At 39.5% G+C, this 20202-nt stretch overlaps 1 protein-coding gene across 1 annotated transcript; it reads right to left on the reverse strand.

Moving 5' to 3' along the window:
* Nucleotides 1-3229: 3229 nt before the first annotated feature.
* LOC129253506 (uncharacterized) lies at nucleotides 3230-19605 on the reverse strand. The gene is made up of 6 exons (XM_054891916.1): nucleotides 19374-19605; nucleotides 19016-19293; nucleotides 18680-18845; nucleotides 12605-12907; nucleotides 12315-12531; nucleotides 3230-3740 (listed from the first exon to the last, which is right to left on the reverse strand). Exons 1-6 carry the CDS (start codon nucleotides 19479-19481, stop codon nucleotides 3559-3561), a joined length of 1254 nt encoding a protein of 417 aa, XP_054747891.1. The 5' UTR covers nucleotides 19482-19605; the 3' UTR covers nucleotides 3230-3558.
* Between the last annotated feature and the right edge of the window lie 597 nt (nucleotides 19606-20202).

Raw genomic sequence — 20202 nt, forward strand, 5'->3', positions numbered from 1 at the left:
CAAGCTAATGAACTGCATAGTCATTTTTGAAGCACCTCACCATAAGCGCACCATTTCACAGTGCACGAAATGCCAGAAATATGGGCACACAAAAAATTATTGTACAAGGGATCCAGTTTGCGTGAAATGCGCTGGTAGACATCTTACAATGGAATGCAAAAACCAAATAAAGGAAGTCAAATGCGCTTTATGTGGAGGTAAGCATACCGCCAACTACAAAGGATACGAAATTTATAAAGCACTTAAAATGCAAAGATTTCCATCTCTGCGTAATAAAGAACCAACATTAAATACAAATAAAAATAATACACCAATAACAACAGCCGTAACAAACATAATTCCCGGATTAAGCTATGCTGACGTAGCATCTGCTTCAAGGGAACATAAAGCAGAGCAGGAACTGATTAACAGATCTGAAAAAAAAACAATGATATTGAAGAGCTTAAAGACATGGTAAAATCCCTAGTCAACCAAATGACAAATATGATGAATATAGTTACAATGCTTTTAAAGAATATGAATGGACAAAAGTGAAAAAATTAAAATTCTAATTTGGAATGCAAATGGACTAACACAGCACTATTTAGAACTGAAACAATTTTTAGTAGAAAAAGATATTGACATATTGTAGCATTGATTGCAGAAACACACTTCACTGATAAAAGTCTTCTGAAATTTCCTAAATACAAAGTGTATGTGACAAACCATCCTGATGGAAGAGCCCACGGAGGGGCTGCTATAATTATTAAATCAAGCATAAAGCACAATGAACATCTCCAATATTCGACGCCTTATCTTCAATCCACGACAGTACAAATCTATGACAAAAATGGACCAGTATCTATCTCCTCCATATACTGTTCACCTAGACACATAATAAACTCGGATCAATATGACAAATACATAAAGACGCTTAGCAATAGATTTATTGCAGCTGGAGATCTCAATGCAAAACACATTGACTGGGGCTCAAGACTCACCAACAAAAATGGCGTATTCTTATTAACGCAATTAATAAAAACAATTGCAGATTTATAAGTACCGGAGAACCTACCTATTGGCCAACTGACGTAAAGAAAGTTCCAGACTTGATCGATTTCTGCATAACCAAAAACATAAGCCATAACCAATTGACAATTCAGTCGTGCTATGAACTTTCTTCTGACCACTCGCCGATATTACTTGAATATGTAAGTCATATAAAATCTATAGATACATCTTTTCGCATATTTAATGACAGAACCAACTGGGAAAAATTCCGGCACCATATTGAGGATCAACTTATACCAAATGTGATATTAAAAACGCAACTTGACATTGAACGTGCCATTATACATTTCAATGACAAAGCAAATAGAACAAATTCAGCAGCAACTGACATTTCTATGAAGAAGCAAATTATTGAAAAACGAAAGTTAAGAAAAAGATGGCAAAAAACTAGATCACCTGACGACAAGAGAAAACTAAACTTAGCCACGAAAATTCTTAAGGATACTTTAAACAAAAGAAATAACAAAGAAATCGAAAACTATTTGAAGAACCTGACTCCCAACAAAGATACAAACTACTCTCTTTGGAAATGTACCAAAACATTAAAAACCCAAATAAAACATCAACCACCACTAAAGAAAGAAGACAATTCATGGGCCGTTACAAAAGAGGAAAAAGCGAAAACTTTAGCAAAATACTTTGAAAAGGTTCTATCAAATGACGAAGAAAAGAAAATTGACAACCAAAACAACCACCATTATGATTTTACAAAAATAAAAAGGACGAATACACACGAAATAATAGCTTGCATCAAAAAAGGAATGAAACATAAAAAAGCACCCGGATATGACTTGATAACAGGAAAAGCATTAGTGGAGCTACCAACCAAGGCATATATATTTTTGCGAAACGTTTTTAATGCCATGTTTCGCTTGCAATACTTTCCGAAGCTCTGGAAAGTGGCAGTGATTATTGCATTGCCAAAATCGGGTAAAGATCCAACATGGTGTCATCATATAGACCAATAAGCTTATTACCGACAATATCTAAAATTGCTGAAAAATTGCTGAAAAATTACTGCATGATCGGATAAGCCAACTTCTAGACCAAAAACGTATAATACCGGATCATCAATTTGGATTTAGAAAAAATCATTCGACTATTCAACAGATCCATAGAATTACAAATAAAATCCAATCAGCCCTTGAAAACAATCGATACTGTGCCGCAGTATTTTTGGACGTAGCTAAAGCGTTTGACAAAGTGTGGCATGAAGGCTTACTCCACAAAATAAAAAGAAAGCTACCTTTTGACTACTATCTCATCATAAAAAGCTATCTAACCGACCGAAGCTTCTGTATTAAATATGACAATCAATGTTCAGGTATTCATCAAATAACTGCTGGAGTTCTGCAAGGAAGCGTTCTTGGCCCTCTACCATATGTTTTATTCACCGCAGATATACCACCTCCTGACGAAACTAATTCTTCAATTGCTACGTTCGCAGACGATACAATACTATTAGCGTCAGACAAAAGCTTAATTATCGCTACTGAAAAACTGCAGCGATACACAAACGCAGTTATGGAATGGTTTGATAATTGGTGCCTAAAAATAAATGAAGACAAAACCGTACAGGTTATATTTACTACCAAAACAAAATTTACAGCAGTTCCAATTAAAATAAATGATAAAGCAATTACAATAGAATCAACTACTAAATATGTGGGAATTCACTTGGACTCCAAACTAAATTGGAATCACCACATAAAGCAAAAGGTCAAACAAATAAAAGAAAAACTTCGACAACTTCATTGGTTAGTCTGCTCCAAATCCAGACTCACTATACAGAACAAGCTGTTAGTGTACAAAACTATGATTAAACCAATCTGGCTATATGGATTACAGGTGTGGGGAACGGCTAAAAAACTCATATAGAAAAAATCCAACGACAGCAATCAAAGATTCTTCGAATTTTGACCATGTCTGACAGGTGCACGAAAAATGATAACATCCACAGGACTTTTAATATAGCAAGAGTAGACGAAGAAATCAAAAAGATAACAACAAGGCACTTAGAAAAAATACGCACACACAGTAATGCAGAAATTAACAAACTTCTTGTAAGGGAAAGAAACGGGAAAATGCGTTTAAAGAGAACCCGACCAAGCGATCTAGTATGATAAATGCTAAAAAACCATAAATATGTAAAAAAAAATAATTAAAAATAGTTGTAAAATGTAATCATGTAAAGTGAAACTTGTATTGTATTATTGTATATTATTTAATTGCTATTATTTCGTTTATTTTATTTTTATCGCTTTTGACACTGGCCATTAAGCGATGTATATAAATCCTGACCAAATTGTTAAACAACATACTTAATGTTAAAGGACAGATGTATAAAATAAATGGGGAATAAAAAAAAAAATGATTTTTTTTGGTGAATAAATCCAATTTTTAACACTTCCAAGCGCAACAAGTTATAGCACTATTAACAACAATCACAACAATTAACGTGTAACAGAATTTAATAAAATTCATAATAAGTGTCGCTTTTCTATAATTTTAATACTCAAAGTAGCCGTTGTATAAAAATCTTGGCAGCAGCTCTCTTAGCTCATTCAGCAGCTTTGGATCTCGTAGTTGGTTCTTCTGTGCCTCCTCATTTTCAATCACTTTGGCAATATCGCCTTTTTCATCAGCAAACGTGTAGTTGAATACCAAAAAGGATAAAAGTAAAAAGAGTCCTGCGAATAAAAAAGTTTTCATGAGTAATTCTAAATGGAAAGCTATTGAAAAATTGTGTGGAAAGAACTAAAATATAGCTTTGAAACTAAATTTATATTTCCAGTTTCATATATTGCGAATTTTACTTTTTCTTGTGTAAAATCCTGTTTGCAAGAATTTAATATGATTTTCCACAGATCGGCAGCGAAACCATTTGTGATAGGGTTTTATGAAATTCCTCGAAAGGAAAATGACTTGTTCAAATATATCACTTAGAATAGATACACCATTACTTGTTACAATGATACTGGTAGCATCGCGAAACGTCATGGAGGTGGTCATCAAACGACTGCAGCGTCACGTGAAATGGTTCAAAAAGTGAAGAAGCGACTTGAGCGAAATCCCCGACGAAGTGCGAATCAAATTGCGAAAGAACTGAAAATATCTGACCATAGCATCTGCCGCATACTGAAAAATGTTCTCAAAGTCAAGCCTTACAAGACCCAAAAGGTGCATGATCTCACACCAAAACAGCAACAAGACAAACTTGAGAGAGCGAAGGAGTTGCTTCGCTTGCCGAAAGCGGTCACTTTCCGAACAGTTTTCTGATGAGATAAATTTTCAAATTGAGCAATTCGTAAACTCTCAAAACAATAGGGTTTATTTGACTGACCGTTCATACAAAAATTGGCTATCAGTAGGCAGCACCCGCCACAGGTAATGGTTTGAGTTGCTGTTACCGCAGATGGGCGCTCTCTAATCGTTTGCATCCACCCTGGCATCAAGAGAAATGCGAAATATTATTGGGAAAGTATTCCGGGGGTCCCTTGGGGGAACCTGTTATCCCTATAGGGCGCGTCCACAGGTGGTGGATAGGGGAACGCCTCCCAGATATGGAAGGTAGGAGAGTAGGTCTCCCGCGAACCACACAGGTCGAAGACGTAAACTTCGTTAAAAAAAACTCCCTCAACCCAAGGTGTAACGCGACCCGTGCCTACTGGGTGGGTTTGGCAGCCGGGGGATAAAACAAGGCTGTCTTTTAACGGAGCCCTCCTGACACCAGGCCGCCTCAGGTTGTAACCGTGGCCTTACCATGGTATGGGGCGCTGCCATGGCGGACTGCTTATTTCCCCTAAATCCTCATTGGTCACCGCACATGGCGACATGTGCAGCCTTCTGGAAGGGCAGGTGACCGTACGAAACAGAATGAATGAACAACAAAAACAAAAAAATTCGGATAAGGCCATAAAGAAGACGGACAAACGGACGGACACAGACACAAAACGAACGGATAAACGGACGCACCCATTGACACAACAGATGGACAAATGGACAACTCGGACCGACACCAACGAACTGAGGAAGTTGGGAACTCCCTCAGAGGACGAACTCTTGGCCTCCAGCCAAGAGACGGTTGATGGCAAAGCTGTGGGCCACAGCACGCCATCAACATCCAATCAACCATCCACATCCGCTGATGCCAAGGGGCAAAAGCGCCAAAACACTAAAAAAGGCCCGTCCAGGTATAAGCTTTACCAGAGGTCTCTGACTATTCTCGGAAGAATAAATAAAAATGAGGCTGAAGGTAAAACTCATCCAAAGGACGCGGCCGATAAGGCAAGGTGCCAAAAGGTGGTCGATGAGTACCGGGCGTTCCAGGCCACCCAGAAGGCAGAAGCCGTAAAACGCAATCGTTCGCAGGACGAAAGCGACAAACCAACAAAGAAGCATAAAGTGTCGGTACACTCTGCTTCAATACCAAAACCAACCAAACGCTCATTTAATGAGGTGGCACGGGATCACCTGCAAATAGCTTTGGTTGATGAAATAACAAACCGCGGCAAACCTGCATCGGATAAGTGGTCCGAAATCGAGGCACGGCTGTCACGCATTGTCGTCGATCATGTCATGGCAAACCCGGAGGGTCATGTGCTAGGATTCGATTCAATGGAGGTGGTCCGCGGATACAGGGTGATCAAGTGCGATGATCAACTCTCCCTTAACTTCCTGCAAACAGTTGTGGGCAAGATCCAGAGCGACTGGGAAGGTTTGAGGCTCAAACTAATCCCGGCCAGCGAAATCCCTCGACGGCCGAGGGCTCGCATCTGGATCCCGAACATGGAATTCGAAGCTAAGCAACTTATTCCATACTTGCAGGCACACAACCGCACTGTTCCGATGAATGACTGGAGCATCATCAAAGCGGAGGCTCCGCAAAAGAACAGTGTGTCCTTCCTTCTCCAAATATCGGAGGAGAGTATCGAGCCACTGGGAAAAGTGGACAATAAACTTCGGTTCGGCGTCAGGAAAACGCAACTGAAGATATTCCGATCTGCAAATCCGGAGGATGAACAGGACGAGGTTGACGGCGCCAACGAGTTGCTCACAGGGATGCAACTTGACGACGCCGCGTCTACCAACAACGATGGCGCTAATGAGCAGCACCCGGGAGTGCAGCTTAGCGACGCCGTCTAATTGTAAAGCGACCAGCAGTATGGGTCTCAAGGTTGTCCAAATAAACCTGCAGCACTCGCGGACTGCAACGGACAACCTAACCGTTCTCCTGGCGGAGGAGGATGTCGACATCGCTTTAATCCAGGAGCCCTGGGTGCGGAGCACCGAGGTGAAGGGGTTCACTGGGAACAACCACAACCTTTTCTACAAACGGACTGAAGGTAACCCCAGATCTTGTATTGTAGCTAAGAAACATTTGAACATATTTTTAATCCCATCATATTGTTCACAGAATGTGACGGCTGTGGAGGTAGAAGCCGCTGACGGTGTCGGCATCATACTGGCTTCCATCTACATGGCACATGATCGGCCAGCACCACCCGAGGAGGCTCGTCGGCTGGTGTGTGAAGCCAGAAATAAGAACCTGCTGCTCGGATGCGATGCCAACGCGAGGCATGCGTTGTGGGGAAGTTCCGAGACAAACGACCGAGGTGAGTCTTTATATAATTTTATTATTAATACTAACTTATCGGTATGTAACAGGGGTAACACTCCCACTTTCACCTTTCCTAGTACGGAGTACTTCAGAGGATGTGAGGAAGTGATTGATGTTACTCTACTGTCTGAAAATAGCGTAGTAAGGGTAGATAACTGGAGGCTATCCAATAAAAGGTCATTTTCTGATCATAGTTGGATCCTCTACGATTTGGATCTTAAGGTAGATCCACCCCTACCGTATCGAAATCCTTTAAGAACCAACTGGAAGAGGTTCAAAAATGTAGTAAACAAGAGGATAGGAGGGACTCCTACCCCTCAAATCACTCTCACGGAAAGCCTTGAGAGTAGGGTCATAACACTGGAAAAGGCATTTAGTAGGGCCTACAAAACGTCCTGCCCCATAAAATTTAGCAAAAAAACTCACCCTCCTTGGTGGAGCAGTGAGCTCTTAAAACTAAGGGAAAAATCTAGATCAACATTTAACCTCAGCTACTCGACGGGAAATTGGGAATTGTACAGAGAAAGTCGGAGACAGTACAAGAAGGCAATCAGGGCCGCCAAAAAAGAGAGCTGGAGGGAATTTTGTTCGTCAATCGAATCTACTAGGGATTCTGCTAGGCTTAGCCGGGTTCTTTCCAGAGACCACTCTATGGCTTCTTGGGTCAAGAAACCTGATGGAACTTGGACTGCTACAGCAGAAGAATCGCTAGAGCTTCTGCTAAACACGCATTTTCCGGGATGCAGCGCTTACGAAAGTGAGAGGGGAAACATTAGGCGGAGCCAATATAATCCACAGCATCTTGCAAATGAAATCATTACCAAAGAAAAAGTTGCATGGGCAATCAAATCTTTCTCACCCTTTAAATCTCCGGGGCCAGATGGGATCATTCCAAAGATGTTACAGGAAGCCTTGGACTGTATCCTACCATGGCTAGAGGAAATTTTTAAAGCGTGTTTAAACTTAGGCCATATTCCAGACAGCTGGAAACTAGTCAAGGTCGTCTTCATACCAAAAGTAGGTAGAAGAGGACATGAATCAGCGAAAGACTTCAGGCCAATCAGTCTCTCGTCTTTCCTGTTAAAAACTTTTGAAAGGCTTTTGGATACGCACCTCAGAAGCTCTTTGGAGAGTTCTGGTATATCAACTGCACAACACGCATACCTTAAAGGCAAATCTACGGAGACGGCGCTACACGAGGTTATCGGAACAATAGAGGGCTCTCTAGAGAGCAAACATTATACCATGGCGGCATTCTTGGATATCGAAGGCGCCTTTAACAATGTTAGCACAGATGCCATCCAACGGGCGTTGATAGACCTGGAGGTGGACAGTTGCATTAGTAACTGGGTCATCTCCATGCTAGAAACGAGGATCATCAAAGCTAATATGGGTAATATCAACATAACCAAGAAGGTCCACGGGGGCACTCCTCAAGGGGGAGTATTATCTCCACTTCTTTGGCTATGTGTGATCAGCAAAATCTTAACAAAACTTGACGGAGGTGGGGTAAAAGTGGTGGCGTACGCTGATGATGTGGTGTTAATGGTGTCAGGACTGTGTCCAAATACGATCAGTGGGATCATCCAAAGGGCGTTAGGCGAGCTTAACTCTTGGGCCACAGGATGTGGGCTAAGTTTAAACCCGCGTAAAACAGAACTTATGCTTTTTACCACCAGATACAAGGTACCAACTTTCACCCTACCAAACATCAACGGACAAACTCTGTCACTATCAACCAGTGCAAAGTACTTAGGAGTAATTCTGGACTCCAAACTTAGCTGGAAGTTAAACGTCGAAGAACGGGTAAGGAAAGCAGAAATTGCTTTATATGCCTGCAAACGTATGCTTGGAAGAAGATGGGGTCTTCAACCGAGGAATACATTATGGTTGTATAAGGCGGTTATACGACCCATTCTATCGTATGGTTCGGTAGTATGGTGGAAAGCTCTAGGGAGAGAGTACAATACCAAATTACTCGGCAGAATACAAAGATCAGCCTGTGCAATAACGGTCGGTGCAATCAGATCATGTCCCAGAGAGGCTCTCAATGCTCTGACACACGTTATTCCCATAGACCTACATATAAAGAAGACGGCAACCATGAGTGCATTTAGGTTAAATGAAGCGGGTCGCTGGAAAGAAAAAACTTATGGTCACGCTAGTCTATTATTGCGACAAACTCAGTTAACCTCGGTGAGGACTGACTACATCGTCCCGATGGTAAAGTTCAATAGGAATTTTGCCACACTCTTTCCATCTAAAAAAGAATGGAATAAGGGACTCTCTCTAAACAACTTCGATACCACAGTCTATACAGATGGCAGTAAAATGGATTGTGGTGTTGGAGCTGGTATATATTCTCATAGACTTGGAATTGAAAAATCTGTGCGTCTCCCTAATACCAGCAGCGTCTTCCAAGCGGAAGTACTAGCAATTGGGGAAGCCTGTAGGTTACTAATCGCAGATTTTTCTTTTAAGGGCAATATCGCTATTCTTTCGGATAGCCAAGCCGCAATCCAGGCGCTGGACGCGACTATAACAACCTCTAAAGTGGTGGAGCAAAGTAGGAATAGCCTCACCAACTTGAGTGAAAACCATAGAGTAACCTTGATTTGGGTCCCGGGACACCGGAACATAGAAGGTAACGAAAAAGCTGATGAACTGGCAAGAGGGGGATCTGCCATGAATAGCGCTCTTGCAGTACCAGTACTCACTCCACTAGGTGCGGTCAAGAATGCAATTTCCCTAAAATACCTTCGAATTGCAGATTGTAGATGGAGAGACCAGACGAAATGCAAAATCAGCAGAACGTTATGGCCCACCTACAACCTCAAGCAATCGTTGACATTAATAAACATGAAACGACGGGACACCTGCAGACTTACGGCAGTCATAACTGGCTTCTGGTCTATCGGAGAACAAGCCGCCAAAATGGGTATCCCTCACAACACATACTGTCATAGTTGTAAACAACCGGAGGAAAAAGAAACAATCTTCCATTTCCTCTGTGAATGCCCTGCCCTATGGAAGGACAGAATGTTAACCCTGGGCAAACCGCTGTTCGAGAGTCTCGAGCAACTGTCTGGCGTAGACGTCAACAACCTAATAAGGTTCCTAAACCGCACAGACTGGATATAGTCCTGCTGCAAATAACTGTTAAACAATTTGGTAACGAGGATGTGGCAACAAAATGGTGCGGAAGCGCTAGTTGGATTCTGGATGAATCACCACTCTAACCAACCACCAACCAACCATTCCGGGGGTTGCTTTGAAGCCGTGGGCAGACAAACATTTCGGTGGCAGACCATGGACAAAAGGAATCCGCGCCTTCTCACAAAGCTCTAGTGAACAAAGAATGGCTAAAAAACAACGTTCCGAATTACATAACGTCCACACAATGGTTCTCAAATTCACCAGACGCGAATCCGATGGATTATTCTCTTTGAGCCATTTTCTAGAGCAAGGTCTGAGCTAAAAGATTCACCAGTCTCGAGGTGCTGAAAAAAGCCGTTGTTCGCAAGTGGGCCAAAATACTTGCAAGTCACATTCGGGCAGCTTGCGATTCGTTTCTGGGCCGTCTCAAGGCCATAGTCAAGGCAAAAGGTGGTCATATCGAGCAAAAGTAAATTTATTCTTCATTTTGTACTGTTTTCACACATCTTTTACTCTGAATTGAATAAAAGTAATTTTCCAAACTAAACTTATGTCTTTTTTAATTCGTTACACTTCGAGTGCCGGACGCCGTAGCTCCTAAAATTGTGTGATTGTGTGCCTTCCAACCCAATTTCGCACTCTAATACAGATAGTCAATTTCTGGTACCTACTAAAAATCTTGTGAATTGTATCTTGTTGACAGTTTTTTAAATTTAGATCTTAAACAGATTCATTCATCATCATCTATTAGCGTTACAGCCCGCTGTGGGCTTTAGCTGACTTAGCAATCTTTCTCCATTCAACACGATCCAGCACTAGAGATTTCAAGTTTTTGATGATTAATTTTTTCAGGTCCTCGGTGATGTTATGCAGTCAAGTTGTTTTTGGTCTGTCACATGGTCTTGAGCATAAAGGCTTGTAGCTCATTCCTACAATAGGTAAATCGGTTTAAAGGAACTTCGGGGAAGTGGGCTATTTCATGACTCAGTTCCTCTCGGGTCACGTATACTTCCGGAAATACCTATACCGCATGGCTTAGAAAAGTGACCCAAGGTGCATATACTGCGACCACCGAGCGATGACGTCGAACACATGTTTTTTGATTGCGACAGATGGCTCGTGGAAAGAGATGCACTAAGGGAGCAGATTGGGGACAAGGTGACCGGCAGATGGCTTGAACTGGAATGCAGATAGATACGTTGAAGGCGTATTACGGAGCAAAAAGATAGAATTCGACGCAGTACAACAAAGCGTATCCTCACGGATAGAGACATAAGAAGACAAGCTAATAGCACGAAGTTGGCTACAAGCATGGTGTAACCAGACGTGGGTAAATAGAATTGGTCCATTTCATGGACGTCGTTCTGAGCTCTCCCGAAGTAATGCAGAAAGTAGTTCCGGGAAGGGAGTCTTCTCAGAAGACACACACGACTCAGTAGACGATGGTCCCTGTAAGTGTGGGGGCATTTTGAACCTTACCTCACCCACCAAAAAAAAAAAAATCTTCTTTAGGTATTTGACCAAATAATTTACGCAATATTTGGCGCTCAAATATTCTTAGGCATTCCTTGTCTGCAAGATTCATGAGCCTGAATGAGCGATTTACAAATAGTGAGTTTCCACCTACGTGAGAGAGGAATCTTGGCTTCAGGAGATTTACTTGTATGTATGTTAGTGTAGTCCGGTGTTCAAGGAAACGAAATCGAGGACGAATTGGCCAACCCCCCACAGGGGCCAGAGCCAATAATCGGAATCAGTTCCGCAGGAATCATGAATTGGATCAGCGATTATGAAGGCAATCTGCATAAAGAGCGATGGTCCGGTCTAGAACGCTGCAGAACTGCAAAGTGTTTTGTGACAAGTCCGAACAGAAAACTGTCAAACTTTCTGTTAAAACTTAGAAGGAAAGACATTCGGATGGTGGTTGGTATCATTACAGGACACAACCCATGGGGTCAGCATATGACCACCATTGGAATCATTGAGCACCCAATGTGCCTGTCATGCTTGGAGGAGGCGGATAGCACTGAGCACTTTCTCTGTGAGTGTCCTGCCTTTGCTAGAGCATGGCTACGAGTTTTGGGTTCCAATGTCATGAGAATAAGTCAAACTCGTTCTTTAAAACTGGAGGATAATTACAGATTTGCCAAAGAATGTGGAAAATTCTCACAGGCCTGAGTGTTCTAGGAGCCACTAAATCTCCTGGTGCCCTTTTCAAATTTCAATTTTAATTTCAATGTTAGCGTAGTATGCACGATTCGCCTTCATCGCCCTCTCTGACGCCATTGTGCGTCTTAATGTTTTCTACAAACGTGATGTTACGCCGCCTCTGAACGGCAGATGGTTTTTTATGAGGAGCTTTACTGCCGAGGGGCGATCACTATTAGAAAACACTATGGTTTTTGTTTAATAATATTAGCATCAATGAAAAAATATATATGCCACCTCTTTTCCGACTCTCCCACTGTTAAGTTGACTCCCCACTTACCCCAATATCTGCGCTTCTGCAGTTCTTGTCGAAATTCCACATTGGTCGGAATACGCCCCTGGAATTCTGTTTTGCGTAGTGTCTCCTGGAAATTCGTTATGTAATAATACAACAATTCGTCAAATTGCTCTCGTCGCATTTCGGGACTGAACATCATGATGAAGGCATAGTGTAGATCAATAGCTGGCGAACCAAATATGCTAATCTGATAGTCGAGCTGGAGTGAGGTGTGGAGTGGAGTGGATAAAAATGTTATTTGATTAAAAAAATTGTAATTTATCAACGCTTACCAGCATAAGATCTTTCAGTTTGCCATCCACATTTTGCACCATTATATTTTTTGCATGAAAATCGCCATGATTTAGTACACAAATCCCATCAAGTCTACCATCTCGGTTCTCATTAAACATATCGATGGTACTGGATAGAAATATATGTTCGACGGACTCAATGTGTGGTACGAATTTGCGAAGATCGCTATGTTCGCTTAAAACCTCTTTCATTAATTTGGTGGCATTCTTGATAAAGTTAAAGCTTTCTGGATCAACAGAATTCATGGAACCCTTGTCCATGCCAGCAAAGATGTTCGCTTTCTAGAAGATTAAAGTAACAATTATTTATTGAGTTTTATTTGTTTATATGCTTTGATAAAAAATTATTAAAATTTAAAAAAAAGTTTGCCAAAAATTTCCCAATAAGTCGCTCTGCTATTGGCTGTACAACTAATTAATTTCGTTTTTTTTTTGTTCAATCATTAATAAAACCATTTATTTAAGTATAGAAGTGAAAAAATATTTAATTCAAAATATTGTCCTTCGGAAGCGGCAACTTTTTCCCATCTTTCAAGCAATTTTGGATTCCATACCCAAAAAACTTCTCATCTTTTGCGCCGAAAAAGTCATCCAGCCATTTTTTAATACCTTCAACATTGGTGAACCGTATTCCAGAAAGGTGATTCTGCATCGACCGAAAACAAGTGGTAATCAGAAGAAGCTATAAGGCGGGTGAGGTAGAATTTCCCATCCGGCATTTTCCAAATAATTTTTGACCGGTACCGCAACTTGTGGCCGAGCATTGTCATGATGGAAAATCAATTTCTCGTGTCTGGCTGCCCATTCTGGCCGTTTTTCGGCTATTACTTGTTTCAAACGTATCAATTGTTGCCTGTGTAGCTCTCCCGTGATCGTCTGGCCTGATTATAACAGCTCATAGTACAGCACACCCTTCTGATCCCACCAAATACAGCGCATTACCTTCAAACCATGAATATTCGGCTTTGGTGTCGATTTGGCTGCTTGGCCGGGCTTTCGATTTCATGACCTTTTACGCTTTGGGTTGTCGTAATGAATCCACTTTTCATCGCCAGTGACAATACGATGCAAAAACGATTTCTTTTTGTGGCGATTAAGCAGCATTTCAAACATGCAAAATCGTCTCTCAACTTGTCTCGGCTTCAATCCGTGTGGCACCCAATTTCCTTGTTTGCGAACGTATGCGGCTGCTTTTAAACGCTTAGAAATGGTTGTTGAGTGACTTCCAATGTTTCACCAAGTTGTTCTTGAGTTTGAGATGGATCTTGATCGAGTAATGCCTCCAATTCTTCGTCTTCAAACTTTTTTGATGGACCTGATCGCTCTTTGTCTTCTGTGTCAAAATCATCACTTTTAAATCGTGCAAACCACTGCTGACACACTCTAACCTCTGGAGCATATTCAGGATAAGCTTCTGAGAGTAAACGATGCGCTTCTGTTGCACTTTGCTTTAAATTGAAAACCAAAAGCAAACCTCACCACAAATGCTGTTTTGTTGCAACGTAATTTGACATTTAGACTGTAATATATTAAAAAAATTTGTGTGTTTACTAATATTCACTGTGACATATCAAATTTACTAGATTTTTTGGCGTGTTTTAACATAGAATAGCTGTCACTGGCAAAATATTGTCTACATAAATAGACATGAGGTTGTAACAAATACGAAATTAATTAGTTGTACAGTATAAGCAGAGAATGTTAATGCAATGAGAAGGAGCAAATGTTAAATGAGCTTTTTTCGAGTTCTAATTTATAGATTCATAATAAGGTCATTTCAAATTCAACTATCTTCACGAGTGGGGAATTGCAGATATTTACCACGCGAGTGACGCGAGTGGAGGGTTTCTATATTTACTTACCACGCTAGGACAAGAATTCAGATATTTTCTGCGTTTACCAAACTACTGAGGAAGTTCATAAGATTTTTCGGCACACTACTAAGGAAATCGAAGCGAATAAATTTGCGATTAAGAAGGCCGCGCGGCAGTTAATTTGTGGTGCAGAAGCTAAAGTCGGCGGAATTATTCGTTTTGTTTTTTGGCACGTGTATATAATTCAGGTTCAAGTCCTGAAGTCATATTTTTTTTCTTGCACATTTTTTTTTTACAATTCAAACCAGGAAAGTTTGGTAAAATTTTTGAGTTTATTTTAATTAAAATTTCTTTAAAATACTGTTTTTTTTGTATTTTATAAATGGAAATTTCTTTTCGGTATAAAATAGTTCATACTGGATATGACCTGACTTTTATATAAATCAATCAAAACAGAAAATATGTACATATATCTATAATCTATTTCATCAAATCCAAATTATATTGATGAGAAAATATCATTCTAATATCCGTCCAGAAAGCCAAACGCGCATACACACATGCATATTCATATAATTACGCATTCAAACTTTCCACTAACATTCTCTGGTATAAGCGAAGACTTTTTCAACTCTCCAAGCTCAACAGCGGGGAAGTTCTTAACAGAGCTGATTACAGTGCATTCTCTCCCTTAGTACATTGGCTCTGCTGCGTTTTTGGCTTCTGTATGAAATTAAATTTACTAATGACCGACGGCATTTTGCAAGGCATTTGAATGTGCATTTCTATGTTTCTTTGACAAACGAAATTTTATTCAATTTTTATTTTATTACTGGGAATAATGTACGCATTTCTAGATAATATAGAACTTTGAAATTCGAAATAAATAAAAGAAAAATTTAAGAAAGCCTTTGTGCATATGAGGGACAACTGAGCCCAAGTTAAATTACATCGTAAATTCGTATGGTGTTACTCATATACATATGTATGTACTGAAGCTACCTGACCTACCTGAGGATGTATCGCCTTATCATATCTACAGTGACTCATAGCTTATTTGAGACAGCAAAAAAAAAAATATTAAAATATCAAATATGTTTTATGGTGTTTCCATTACAGAAAAAAATCTTATATTTTTTATTGTTAAATAACATGTTTTATCTAATAACAAAAATAACAAAAATGTTTCTTCACAAGAAAGATATGGCAAACTAAAATAATGCAGTTACAGTTTTGAAGTCACAGCTTAAATGATGCAGTTAAAAGTATTCAAAAATTATAACATTAATATTTCGATTTCATGATTACGCCTAATACTAAGTGTGGTATGCCTTTTGATTCAGAACAGCTTTTAATCGGGAATTCATAGATTCTACAAGTTTTGCTGTTTAATCGGAACTAATTTTATCCCATTCTTCCTGTAGTGCCTTTTTCAGATCAAAAGCATTAGAAATATTGTGGTTTCTTATTTTATTTTCCAGCACTGACCACAAATTCTCAATAACGTTGAGATCTGGACTCTGTGCAGGTATCTGTACTACATGTGGGCAGTTCCAGATAGCCACGTTTTTACAATACCAGACGTATGCTTAGGATCGTTGTCTTGGTAGAACCTAAACGAATCCTTAATGCCCATTTTATTCGCACTTTGTACTAAATTATCTTTAAGCAGATGCAAATACATCTCTTTATTCATGTTTTCTTCGATAAATGTTAAATTTCCGACGCCTGTATAGGTCATGCAACCCCATACCATCACATTACTCCCGCCGTGTTTAACTGTAGAGCGCAAATTACATGGTTGAAGCGCGGTGTTTGGTTTTCTCCAAACGCAGGACTTCCCAACAGACCTGAAATGTTAAAGTCCTTCCAGTCTATTCTTTGTTTTCTATTACGAGCATTAATCAACGGCTTATTTCAGGCAGTCCTTCCATGAAAATTTTCTTCGCGCAAAACTCTACGAATAGTTTCAGGGTTACAGATTTTGCCTAAGTATTTTTCGACTTTGTTCGTTAATTTTGGAACGCCTAAATCGGGGCTTTCTTTAACTTTGCGGAGAAACCACTTCTAATCTGCATCATTAAATCAATTTTATTTGGCGCAGATCTGCCCTTATCTTTTATCCTGTTTTCGTGGCGAAACCTTTCTATAAGGTACTGGACAGTTGACGAACTAATAGCAACAGTTTCTGCAATTTTTCGCTGGCTTTTGCCCTCTTTATGATGACGTATAATGTCTACCCTTTTCTCAATTGAGGTCTGTTTTCCATTTTTAAAAAATTTAAATTTTTTCAAGTTTTCTTTACGAACATTTTTTGAGAATGACTTAAGACGCCAAGCTAAACAGAAAAAAATACATTTCACCGTTATTGCATTCTCAGAGAAAATATAAAATACACTGCATCATTTAAGCTGTGAGCATAATTTGATGAGAAAACTATTTGTTTATATATTTTTTCAGCAAGCTTTGTTTTTGTTATTGTTCTTTCTGCAGTGGTAAACAGTACATATGTACATATCTCATTACAAGTCGTATACAGTTTTTTAATTAAGTTTAATAAATATCAAGTCATTTTCTTTTTTTCTAAAAAAGTATTGCCTGCATCAGATAAGCTGTGAGTCACTGTACATGCAATAATTAGGGAGTAAATACCCGAATGATCGAATTCCTGCCTAACAGCACAACAAAAACAAATTCATTCATAAGTTCGAGCTCATAATTTCAGGGGCAAAGCACTTTCATTCATAAAACGATGCCAATTTTTCTCAACGATGACCAAATTCTATACCTAAGATTTAATAAATCACTGACGACCATTCGAAAATAGTCAATACTGGAATATTTATTATACAAATATTTGCCAATATTTGGTAAATCGTGAATTTTTGTCATGCCGAATGGCCGCGGCTCCGCATATATGTTTGCACCCTTTAATGTATGTAAATATAATATGTTTTCTAAATGCTTGACAGCCGCAACTGCTGTACGTCAAGTGCGATAAACAATTTTTCTTTTGTTCTCTGATTGTAGGTAAATATTCAATTAATATACTCATTTAGGTAATGGGTTTTCCAATTGATAAAAGTTGTACAACCTCACATTGAGACTTCTCTATTCTCATTAACGCTCTCTGCTGCCTCTTCAAAAACAAGCACCAGCAAGCACTTCCCCTTCCCTCTAGGCGCCTGACGGCACAGCGAATTCTGAAGGTGCAATCTCTTATGCTTTCATTCTGGGCTCTATGGTTGTTATGAAGCGAACTTTATGTATATACATATGTTTGTATGTATAAGATAATTCGAAGTCGGTTAAGGTGAGTTAAGGGCTAGTGAGGCGTTTTGAATGATCTATTCATTAGAAATCTAAATATGATTCTTAATAATATACATATTTTAAAGATATCGCTGCACAAATTTTAAATCATAAAATATTCATAAATCGCATAAAAAATATGCACGCATATACATACATATGTATGTATATACATTCAAAACTTTTCTACGATCCTTCAAAGTCTTTCGTTTTTGAGGTGATAACGTCTTATAATTCGATGTAGCCGGCTGCACGCATAAAAAAATAGGTCGTTATCTTGCTCATACGTCGTTATCTTGCTGATGCGTCGTTACCGTGCTTGAACTGCAAGCGAAAGCGCGGAACGAACGACAAAGAGGCACAATCGGCCCCCGCGTTCGGCAATGTTCGACATCTGGCTCTCTCCTACTTGAGTGAGCATACATAAATATGTATGTATATGCGCATATGTATATAAATTCACATATGCCTTCTTCCTGTGTGCATAGTAATGAACCATTTCTCTGTTGAGAATAGGACGATGATAGGAAACGTAGGAAATGAAAGGGGGTGTTTCGAGTGTAATGTGTCTTGAAAAAGTCAAATCGTTGATGTTGCCTCTTAGTGTTGTTGACTTATTAACGTCTGATGCACAATCGAAATTGAACATATCTTTCATGAATTTGATAAATGTTTCGTCATTTTTCACGTTTGTGTAAATGTAACTTGACCTATTCCATTGCGATTCCATATACCTCCTCCTCTATATCCATACAAAATATCTATCAAACAAATAAAACTAAAATTTTGTTTTGAAAAATGCAACCATTCCATTAGAATTTTCTTATGACGTTGTCACGTTAAGCTATCGTCATTAAACCGACTTTACAGACAACCTATTTTTTTCATTGAACATTTTAAAATATGCTTCAACTGACGCTTCGCTCACCTCTTGACTCAACTTGTAGCTGATCGCGTGCAACTTTGCCAGTTTCAGCAACGCTATTTTTATTTCGTCTGAATTTATGTGGCGATAACCAAGTGTGGTGTAACCTTGCTGTGTCAAATCTTCGAAAACCACAAATGAGGGGGAGGAGTCGCTGCAGTGGATAAGCCTTAAAGAAGTGGAATAGAAAAATTAATACTTTTCACTTGGTAAGCATTTTGCACAGGTATGCCAAGATTTTCACAATATCCAACAATCAGTAGAGATATTAGAAAACACACATTTCAATAGTGATTTGTTTTCATTTTCCACCAAACACTTCGCACCACTGAAACTCACTTTGGTCCCAAAACAGTATCGTCGCCATACTGCCTCAGCACTCCCTCAATTAAAGGCAGCACTTCCGTATACATACGAATTTCCGTTCGAAATAAATGCAAATCACCAACTAAATCCTTCTTTTGGCCCTCTACGAATGGCTCAGTTTTTATAATGTACGAATTTACTTTCTCCTGCGCGGGCTGCGTCCCCACAGTGTAGCTGACTTTGGCGCGAACGAGAACACTTGCATAGTGGTCGTTTTTCAATGTACCCGGCGTGAGTACCAGATCGGTTACCTAATGGGTGAATGCAAAATATTAAATGTCTCACGAAGTTGGTGTTTAAGAAAACAAAAAAAAAAAAAAAAACACTTCACCTTCGTACTTTTATTTTCCACATTTTTAAGAATTTTTTCAAAAAAATCCTTATTCAACCAATCTGGGGCGTTTAGCTCATCCTCATTGTACATATCGTTGTTCACCATTTTGATCACAAGCCTTTGAAAGTTATTTCTTTCTATTTAATTTATTATTATAAAACGCAAAATATGGTATATCGCTTGTCACTCACTAGTCGCGTACTTTACAGCTTAAGTTTAGTTGACATAAAGAAACTATGAATCGTTAGACAGCCAGTTTTATAGCCTGTGTTGCACTTGAAACGCTGAGTGTTTGTAATTTTGAAGCGCATCTATTGTTGTTTAAGTTCTTTATCACATCTATATTGTGTTAATTGAATAATGCTATTATAGATAGTTCCAAGTTCGGGAGAAATTGCACCCCATATACCCAGTGCATGTTCTCATTGAAATGTCATACATTTGAGTCTGATACATGTAAGCAACTGACAGAGGAACCAACCTGGAAACTAATATGTAAGCAAGTTTTGTTGAAATAATTTACAAGAGTTACGCGTTCCAGAGCAGGAAAGCTATAGAGAGACTGCCCGCAAGCAGATGACTGCACATCTATTGGGCACCCGGACATAAAGGCATTGCAGGAAACGAAATTGTAGATAATTTGGCCAAAAGCGCTGTTTACATACCATTTGAGTAATAACATGACGTGAGGCCTTTAATTGCGATTTAGCATGAAAATATGGATAGATAGGAGGTGGAATAATCGAGCCACTTGCAAAACCGCGAAAATTATGAGTGCGTAGAATGCAGATAAATACGCCAGATTCGTACTTGCCCTGTCTAGAAA

Source organism: Anastrepha obliqua, chromosome 1 (genome assembly GCF_027943255.1).
Source record: "Anastrepha obliqua isolate idAnaObli1 chromosome 1, idAnaObli1_1.0, whole genome shotgun sequence".
Classification (NCBI taxonomy): Eukaryota; Metazoa; Arthropoda; class Insecta; order Diptera; family Tephritidae; genus Anastrepha; species Anastrepha obliqua.

Excerpts from the sequence above, each read along its gene's own strand:
- LOC129253506 (XM_054891916.1), bottom strand. The coding sequence starts at position 19,481 with ATGGTGAACAACGATATGTACAATGAGGATGAGCTAAACGCCCCAGAT. Across the intron at positions 12,908-18,679 it reads GCTACAAGTTGAGTCAAGAG|AAAGCGAACATCTTTGCTGG; the intron begins GTGAGCGAAGCG and ends TTAATCTTCTAG. Across the intron at positions 12,532-12,604 it reads AACTGAAAGATCTTATGCTG|CTCGACTATCAGATTAGCAT; the intron begins GTAAGCGTTGAT and ends ACCTCACTCCAG.